The sequence below is a fragment of the Martes martes genome, assembly GCF_963455335.1.
Source record: "Martes martes genome assembly, chromosome: 4".
In the NCBI taxonomy this organism is placed as follows: Eukaryota; Metazoa; Chordata; class Mammalia; order Carnivora; family Mustelidae; genus Martes; species Martes martes.
In genome coordinates this window covers 87,502,641-87,511,716 of record NC_137891.1, presented here as the reverse complement: position 1 = coordinate 87,511,716, position 9,076 = coordinate 87,502,641, and the positions used below count along the sequence as shown (strand labels likewise).

At 50.8% G+C, this 9,076-nt stretch overlaps 3 protein-coding genes and 1 pseudogene across 4 annotated transcripts; 2 read left to right on the top strand and 2 right to left on the bottom strand.

Annotated features, from left to right (window-relative positions):
• Positions 1 to 1,460: 1,460 nt before the first annotated feature.
• On the bottom strand, positions 1,461 to 1,871 carry LOC308342225 (histone H3.2; the record flags this gene model as incomplete). Its single annotated transcript, XM_080802524.1, has 1 exon — positions 1,461 to 1,871. One exon carries the CDS (start codon positions 1,869 to 1,871, stop codon positions 1,461 to 1,463), a length of 411 nt encoding a protein of 136 aa, XP_080658650.1.
• A 1,012-nt stretch (positions 1,872 to 2,883) lies between these two features.
• LOC308342224 (histone H2A type 2-A) lies at positions 2,884 to 3,431 on the bottom strand. The gene has a single exon (XM_080802523.1). The coding sequence runs from the start codon at positions 3,383 to 3,385 to the stop codon at positions 2,993 to 2,995; it is 393 nt and encodes a 130-aa protein (XP_080658649.1). The 5' UTR covers positions 3,386 to 3,431; the 3' UTR covers positions 2,884 to 2,992.
• Positions 3,432 to 3,741: 310 nt separating this feature from the next.
• Positions 3,742 to 4,153, top strand: LOC308341081 (histone H2B type 2-E-like; the record flags this gene model as incomplete). Its single annotated transcript, XM_080800731.1, has 1 exon — positions 3,742 to 4,153. One exon carries the CDS (start codon positions 3,742 to 3,744, stop codon positions 4,120 to 4,122), a length of 381 nt encoding a protein of 126 aa, XP_080656857.1. The 3' UTR covers positions 4,123 to 4,153.
• Positions 4,154 to 5,919: 1,766 nt separating this feature from the next.
• LOC308341629 (cell division control protein 42 homolog) lies at positions 5,920 to 8,661 on the top strand (annotated as a pseudogene). The gene is made up of 2 exons: positions 5,920 to 5,964; positions 8,095 to 8,661. The product of its transcript is annotated as a cell division control protein 42 homolog (transcript).
• Positions 8,662 to 9,076: the final 415 nt, after the last annotated feature.

Sequence of the window (9,076 nt, the reverse complement as noted above, 5' to 3'; positions counted from 1 at the left end):
AACTGTTTCCTTCCTTTCCTCTTCTTTCCCTTGTGAATTTCTGCTGGAATGTTTTTAACCTGTCACTGCGCTGCAACAAAACAGAAAACCCAAGTCTTGGCCCATTCCAGGGCAAGGAAGTGACTAAGGTTAAAAAGAGGTGTCATCTAAGACCAGCAGAGCATTTGCACCTGTACCCGTAGCATCTCAGACCTGTATAGCTCTGTGGAGGGGAGTCGGCAAGACTCCATCCCACTCCAGAGGGCTTGCACTTTCACTTCCTAAATGGTGCAAGAACCATTCCTAAGGCCTGCACCCTCATTATTTTCTGATTGTGGGGAAATTCATCTCCCAAAGGAGGACTGTCTCTTTACTCTTCCCAAGAACTTTCACTCAGAAGCCCCCTATCTGTTCTTTCTCTGGGTAACCTCTCAGATACCTGAAGAGTTCCCACGTGTCCTAACAATTCCGAGTCTGGGGGCACCTGGGTGGCTCAGCGGGTTAAGCCTCTGCCTTCAGCTGGGGTCATGATCCCCGGGTCCTGGGATCGAGCCCCACATCCGGCTCTCTGCTCAGCGGGGAGCCTGCTTCCTCCTCTCTGCCCGCCTCTGTGCTTACTCGTGATCTCTGTCTCTCAAATAAATAAATAAATTCTTAAAAAAAAAACAAAAAAAACCACCACCACCAACAACAACAAAAAAAAACAATTCCGAGTCTGAACAGAAAATCCAGACAGGAGTCCAAGCTTTTAGAGACCTTCACAGAACACACGAGTCTCACTTCTACGGGTCTATGCGGAGAGTGCATCAGCGAAGGCCCAGCTCACCAGTCACGTTCCAGCCGGTCCCTGCGACCCTAATTCTTAGAGATAAAAGATAGGACTTATCCTACCTGTGAAAAATGGCAGGATTAGGTACACTCAAAACTCAGAAATCCCGAACTTGACCCGGCAGAGGTCGGGCCATAAGAAGGTGGCGATTTCCCTCCCCAGCTGGAGCGCTGTGCCTCTCGGGGCCACTTCCGGCGGGGAAGTGGAGGTCGCTGGCGCGAACGCCACTCCCGGTGGCCTAGAAAGGCGTGGGGCGCGCTCTGGAAGGCGAGTCCCAAGCGTTCCCTAAGGATTCTTGGTCGTCTCGGGCTCCCCTCGAGCCTGAAAGCCCCTCTTCTCCTGCTCGGACAGCTTACAACCTAGGTCACGGTGGAGCGACGAAAAGACCACACACCTCCCCCCGCGTCCCAGAGTAAAGCGAGCACGCACCGGCATCTCGCAGAAGCGGAACTTGGTGTGTGGGGGGAGCTAGCCGCCTCGAAGAGAAAAGACAGCTAACAGGGCACCTGGACCCGGCGCGTGACCTTTACATCACGTGTCCGGGGTGGACGGACACCTGGACACTTAAGTGGCACAGCTTCCTCCGAGTGCTGTCGTGGGTGGCTCTGAAAAGAGCCTTTGGATGGGATGGAACCTCGAGCCGAGCGCTCACTCAAGCCCGCTCCCCGCGGATGCGGCGCGCCAGCTGGATGTCCTTGGGCATGATGGTGACGCGCTTGGCGTGGATGGCGCACAGGTTCGTGTCCTCGAACAGCCCCACCAGGTAGGCCTCGCTCGCCTCCTGCAGCGCCATGACTGCCGAGCTCTGGAAGCGCAGGTCCGTCTTGAAGTCCTGCGCGATCTCGCGCACCAGCCGCTGGAACGGCAGCTTGCGGATCAGCAGCTCTGTGGACTTCTGGTAGCGCCGGATCTCCCGCAGGGCCACGGTGCCCGGCCGGTAGCGGTGCGGCTTCTTCACGCCGCCCGTGGCCGGCGCGCTCTTACGGGCCGCCTTGGTGGCCAGCTGCTTGCGCGGGGCCTTGCCACCGGTCGACTTGCGGGCGGTCTGCTTCGTGCGAGCCATACCAACCAAATCACCTCGTCACCCGCGCTGCCGCAGCCACACTAACGCCGCCTCCGCCCGCCGCCCCACTTTTTATAGGCACCGTCTTGTCTCCGATTGGGCGGGACAACACTTGAAAGTCCCGCGCTGCCTGCCCATTGGCCGTGACGTCACCCGTCCTGGCGTCACCCATTGGCTTGGGCAGAATCCTCCCTGCCTCGCCCGCCTCGCTTACTCTCCAGGTTGCCAACAGCCTTCCGCACCTTGTTTTTCCTTTCTTTTCGGCGGGCGGGGGAGGGGCGTGTTGGCTCGCAACCGGGTCAGGATGTTGTTCCTCCCCAGCCCTTCAGCCCCGTAGAACACACGGCTCCCCGTTCCTTCCCACGCTGTCTCCCCAACTCGACCTCAATCGTGCGTTGGCTCCGTCCCCCAAAACGCCTTGTTACCCTTGCAGAGCCCCCTCGTTCCGTCTGACGGGCCTTCCCCCCCCCCCCCCGCCTGTCGGGGCTTTTCAGGTCGGAAAGTGGTCTCACCTCATCCCCTCAACCCCTCCTCCGCCTTCCGAGCGCGAGATCCCGCCTCCAGGAAGCTAAGTGGGGGCCCGCACCGCCGCTGCCAAGGCCGTCCCTCACTTTTACTTGACCAACAGCCCGCTCAGTAAAGCCCAGGACCAGGTCCGCCGCACTCCCGCAAACTGCCCGCTCCCTTGCCGGCCGGCAGGGGGTGCACGTGTGCGTTGGGCAAAGGCCTCGGGAAGCGGGCCAGCTGCGCCCTCGGCCCCCACTTAAAAAGAGTCCGGGGCCGCCCAACAGTACTCCTGACCCAATCGAGCGTGGCTGCACCCCAAGAGGCCTGACCCCTCTCCCTGCGTCCAGTCCTGAGGTCTACGAGCCACCCAACAAAATAAAGATGGTCGAGAGCTCAGGGTTGGAGGCGAGCAACGGGGGAAGGGCAACCCCTTCCCCTCCCCTCGCCGCGGTGTCTCCGAGGGGATCGGCCCACCACCCGCAAAGGCGGAACGGAGCAAGCTGGCTACTGTAACAACTCTTTTATTTGAGAGAGTGGGTGGCTCTTAAAAGAGCCTTTGATTTCACAGGTGTCCCCTTCCATACCAGGGCTGGCTGGGCCTCAGGACGCCGGCCTCACTTGCCCTTTGCCTTGTGGTGGCTCTCCGTCTTCTTGGGGAGCAACACGGCCTGGATGTTGGGCAGGACGCCGCCCTGGGCGATGGTGACTTTGCCCAACAGCTTGTTGAGCTCCTCGTCGTTGCGGATGGCCAGCTGGAGGTGGCGGGGGATGATGCGCGTCTTCTTGTTGTCTCGGGCCGCGTTCCCCGCCAGCTCCAGGATCTCCGCCGTCAGGTACTCCAGCACCGCCGCCATGTACACCGGCGCGCCGGCCCCCACCCGCTCGGCGTAGTTGCCCTTGCGTAGCAGCCGGTGCACTCGGCCCACCGGGAACTGCAGGCCGGCGCGAGACGACCGCGACTTGGCCTTGGCGCGGGCCTTGCCTCCTTGCTTGCCACGACCAGACATGACGGCCACGCTCCCGCAAAACACCTCCCGATAGGCCACCGACAAAGTCGCCGCGCACCACCCCGCTTCACCCTTTTATAGGCAGAACCCGGATTGTCCACCCAGCCCTTCCATTGGCTGAAGCGCATCTTTGTCCTCACGGCCAATAGCGTGGCTCGGCCAGAATCCGCTCATTTCCATAATCTCGTCCCTCCGCGCAGGAGCGCCGCCGAAAACTCGCGAATCACCACGCAGCCCAAGCAGAGCCTTAATTTGCCTACGGCCTCTCTAAGTAGCGAGGCGCTTCCGGCCGCCTGGGCCTTACTGCGCTGCGTGCGCCTGCGGACGGCTCTCGCGTGTCGCTCGCGCTTCCCGCTATGCCCGAGCCGGCCAAATCCGCTCCCGCGCCCAAGAAGGGCGCCAAGAAAGCGGTCACCAAAGCCCAGAAGAAGGATGGCAAGAAGCGCAAGCGCAGCCGCAAGGAGAGTTACTCCATCTACGTGTACAAGGTGCTCAAGCAGGTGCACCCGGACACCGGCATCTCGTCCAAGGCCATGGGCATCATGAACTCCTTCGTCAACGACATCTTCGAGCGCATCGCCGGCGAGGCCTCCCGCCTGGCGCATTACAACAAGCGCTCCACCATCACGTCGCGGGAGATCCAGACGGCCGTGCGCCTGCTGCTGCCCGGCGAGCTGGCCAAGCACGCCGTGTCCGAGGGCACCAAGGCGGTCACCAAGTACACCAGCTCCAAGTGAGTCCCCGCCGGGACGCGGCGCTCGCCCGGGGCGCCGGCCGCTTCGCTCCAAAAGGCTCTTTTCAGAGCCAGCCATCTTCTCCGTGAAAGAAGCTGTTCACGTGCTGTGTTATGTATAACTCCTACTATGTTTATTGGGATTCTTTCTAGTACATTAAATTCATGCCTGTTCCGTTTCTTTTCAGTTAAGCGATAGAATAGTTTATGCCTACTTAGGTTGGTGAAAAACGAACTGGGGTGTAGGTATGATGTGGCTTGTCGGAGAGGACTGTTCTTGAAACTGGCTTTGGTTTTGCTACGTGCAGTTGAACATGTACACTACTACGTTAGACTGAGAAAGGCTGTGTTGATCTTCATAAACTTATTTATGCACGATAAGATAGTCGTCAGGATAAAACCAGCAATCCTATCGTGTACTTAAATATTTCATTATGTATGCTAAGAAGTGATGGCTTTTATATTTGGTTCCAACAAATCCCTCGAGTCGGTATCCTCGATTTACAAACACCTCCCTATATCATTTATGGAAAATTCTCCCATTAGGAAAATTGAAGCTGATTTTGAAAGAGGAATTAACCCTTCGTGACGGTGCCTTCTTTCTGCCTTCTCTACCCCTAATCAAATCCCACAAAACCTGCCTAAAATACGGTAATAGTGATTTTCCCCAAGAATTGTTAGATTAGTTTGTCCGATTTAACGTCTATTTTCACATATTGGGAACGAGAAATGGGTAATTTCTGAAGCAGGAAAGAGACTGAAATGCTAGAGCAGCAGAAAGCCCAATATGGTTGGGAAAGTGAAAAGGAAGTTGATTGGCTTGAGAGTTTGTTCTCAGTGTTTTGGGAACTCTTGGAATGTTTTCGGCGGGGATCTGTATAACCTTAAAAAAGATTACTCTGGTTGCTTAGTGGTCATAGACCCTAGGTTGCCCACAGCAGGAGCAAAAAAACCAATTAGGAGGCTATTGTAGTGTTGCGGACTAGAGCAGTGTTTCCTGAAATCTGGTCTCCAGATCAGGAGCATCAGCATTACCCAGAAAAATCTATTAAAAGTGAGAATTTCGGGCCCTGATAATCTGTGTTAACAGATCCTTTGGGTGATTCCAATGGGTGCCTAAGTGTGAGAACCCCTAGGAAGTCTAGACACTTTGGATTGGAATACAGTGATGGTAATGGTGATGGTTAGCTATGTTGGAATTAGGATTATATTTTGGAGGTAAAATGGACTGGTTTTGGTGAGAAATAAGATTATGTAAGAGCAAAACCCCTAAGTTTTTGGTTTGAACAATTAGTGCTGTGTGGGTTTTTTTGTTCATTTAAAGATTTGTTTATTTGAGAGATAGTGGGGGCAGGGGGGTGGAGCAGGCAGGGAGGGAGAGGGAGAGAATCTCAAGCAGACTCCCTGCTGATCCGGGAGCATGAGGCAGGATTGATCCTCCAGACTCTGAGATCATGACCTAACCTGAAATTAAGAGTCAGATGCTTAACCGACTGAGCCCCCCAGAACGCCTCTGAACAACTGGGGCCGTAAATCAAAATGGAATACTGGGGGGCACCTGGGTGGCTCAGTTGTTAAGTGTCTGCCTTCAGCTGGGGTCATGATCCCAGTAAAGGAAAAAGTACATCCTCAGGGGAGAATCGGATAACTGAACCAACCACTCATGGAATTCAGCCAGACTGGAAGCCCTGTTCTACCGTCGGACATCCAGTTAAGCCCATTTATCTGACATACTTTCATTTAAACTAGTTTGAATCTTGAAATGTTTGGGAAATAATAACACAATTTCCCAGCATAAGCAATGATAGACCGTTTGTCCCGAAAGGTCTCAAAGAGGTTAAATGAGGTAGATAAGAAAAAAATAGAGGTGCTCCAATTGCACATTTGGACCAAGTCTCCAAGTTAAATTAAAATCAATACTTCACCAGGGCCAAAGATTAATATTACCATCCAGAAGGAATGTCTGGGATTTAAAGAAATCTGAGATTTTATTTAAAAACTTAATGTAATTCTATTACTAAAAATCTTAGTATTTGTATGAGTTTCTCAGGGCTTCCATAACAGAGGGCCAGAAACTGAGTGTCTTAAAACAACAGGAATTTGGGGCGCCTGGGTGGCTCAGTAGGTTAAGTCTTTGCCTTCCGCCCAAGTCATGATCTCAGGGTCCTGGGATCGAGCCCCACATCGGGAGCTCTGCTTGGTGGGGAGCCTGCTTCGCCCTCTCTCTCTGCCTGCCTCCCTGCCTACTTGTGATCTCTCTCACTCTCTCTCAAATAAATAAATAAAATCATTTAAAACAACAACAACAGGGATTTATTCTGCCCTAGTTCTGGAGGCTAGGAATCTGAAGTCAAGGTGTTGCCAGGACCCGGTCCCTCTGAAGGCTCTTAAGGAGAATCCTCTGTTTTTTCCCAGCTTCTGGTAGCTCCAGTGATTTTTTTGGCATGTGACTGCATAACTCCGACCTCTGGCTCAGTTTTCTTCCTGTGTGTTTGTACATTTTCATGTTCATAGTCACATGGGATTTGGGCCCACCCTAATGACCTCATTTTAAATTGATTACAGGCAAATCTCATTTTATTGTGCTTTGCAGGTAATGCACTGTTTACAAATTGAAGGCTTGCGCCAACCCTATGTGGAGCGAGCCCATTGGCATCATTTTTCCAACACCATTTGCTCACTCAATATGTCTATCACATTTTGGTAATTCTCACAACAGTTCAAACTTTTCATTATTATTGTTATGGCAACCTGTAATCAGTGATCACAGCTTGCTGAAAGCTCAGATGATTGTTAGCATTTTTATCAATAAAATATTTTGTAATTAAGGTATATATATCGGGTTGTTTTTTTTCTACATAATGCTATTGCACACTTAATAAAATACAACACAGTGTAAACATAACTTTTATATGTACTGAGTAACTCAAAATTTCATTTGATTTGCTTTATTGCAATATTTGCTTTATTGTGGTGGTCTGGAACCTAACCCACAATATGTCAGAGTTATGCCTGTACATCACTGCAAAGACCCTACTTCCAAATAAGGCCACATTCTAAGGCCCTGGCGAGTTAGATTTCAACATATCGTTTTAGAGGACAAAATTCAATGCCTAACAGTAGTCAACAGCTGTGGTAAACTGCACATGGCCCCCAATTACATGCACATCTAAGTCTGTAGAATCTGTGAATGTTACCTTATATGGCAAAGGGGACTTTACTGATACGATTTTGAAATAGGGAGATTATCCTCAATTATTTGGGTGAGCCCCAAATGTAATCACCAGGGCCCTTATCAGAGTAAAGCAGAAAGGTCAAGGGCGGAAAATGGTGATGAAAGCAGAGAGAGATTTGAAGATGATATGACACCTTTGAAGAGGAAAGAAAGGACCACGAGCAGAGAAAGGTCCCCGCCTAGAAGCTGGAAAATGCATGGAAATTGAGTCTCTTCATAGAGCCTTTGGAGAGAGTACAATCTTGATTTCCACTTGGTGAAGCTGATTTTATATTTCTGATCTCTAGAACTGTAAGAGAATACATGTGTGTTTTAAGCCACAAAGTTTGTAATACAGTTAGTTGACCACTGAACAACACATTTGAACTGCACAGGTCCACTTGTACACATTTTTTGGATAAATGCGGCCAGAACTCCAAATGTATTTTCCTCATGATTTTAATCACATTTTCTTCTCTTTAGCCTACTTTATTATAAGAAAATAGTATATGACACGAACTATGTGTTAATGACTGATGTTATCAGAAGGCCTTCCTTCCAGTCAACAGTAGACTAGTAGTCGTTTGGGGGGAAATCAAAATTCATATGCAGATTTTTGACTACTCAAGGGTCCGTGCCCCAAGCCCATTGTTGTTCAAGGATCAACTGTAGGTGGTGTTGCCAGTGCCCCGGTGGAGAAGCTGAGGTCATCATCGAATCTGAAATACTTCAAGTGGATACAGAGTGGTGTCTGCACTGCAGACAATGAAGAGTGTTGTTGTGGACAATGGTGCCGTTGGTAAAACATGTCTCCTGATATCCTACACAACAAACGGATTTCCACCTGCCCATGTACCGGCTGTTTTTGACAAGGATGCAGTCAGTTACGATTGGTGGAGGGCATATACTCTTGGACTTCTTGACACTGCAGGGCAAGAGGATTGTGACAGATTACGACCACTGAGTTATCCACAAACAGGTATATTTTCATCTGTTCGTCAGTGGTCTCACCATCCTCATTTGAAAATGTGAAGGAAAAGTGGGTGCCTGAGATAACACCCCATTGTCCAAACACTCCTTTCTTGCTTGTTGGGATCCAAATTCATATCTGAGATGACCCCTCTATGACTGAGAAACTTGCCAACAACAGACAGAAGCCTATCACTCCAGGGACGGTTGAAAAGCTGGCCTGGGGACCTGAAGGCAGTTGGGTGTGTGGAGTGTTTTGCACTGGCACGGAAAGGCCTGAAGAATGTATTTGACGAAGCAACATGGGCTTCCTTGGAGCTTGCCGGACCAGAGAAGAGCCGCCGGTGTGTGCTGCTGTGAACGTCTCTCCAGAGCCCTTTCCCTACGGCTGGTGTCAGCATCATACTAAAAGCTATTTTAAATCAAACTCAAGATTAAAGATTAAAATTCATTTTTGCAATAATGACAAATGTCTGCACCTACCCACATGCACTCATGTGAGACAAGGCCCGGACGTATGGTTCCCTTACCCCTCTCTAATTTGAGTAATTGTGTATTGTCAGAAAAGTGATTCGTACTAGTTATTGTTTTGTCATTTGTTTAAAAGCAAGGCATGCTTGTGATGACTCTAGCAGATTAATGTAGGATATTGAAGTTGCTTCCAGGCTCCATCCACTCTGGAGAATAATCTGGGACATTTAATTTTGTTTGTTTGTTTCTGGTTTTGGTGGGGGCAGTGGGGTGCAGTACAGGGAGTGTTGGGGGGGTTGTTTTT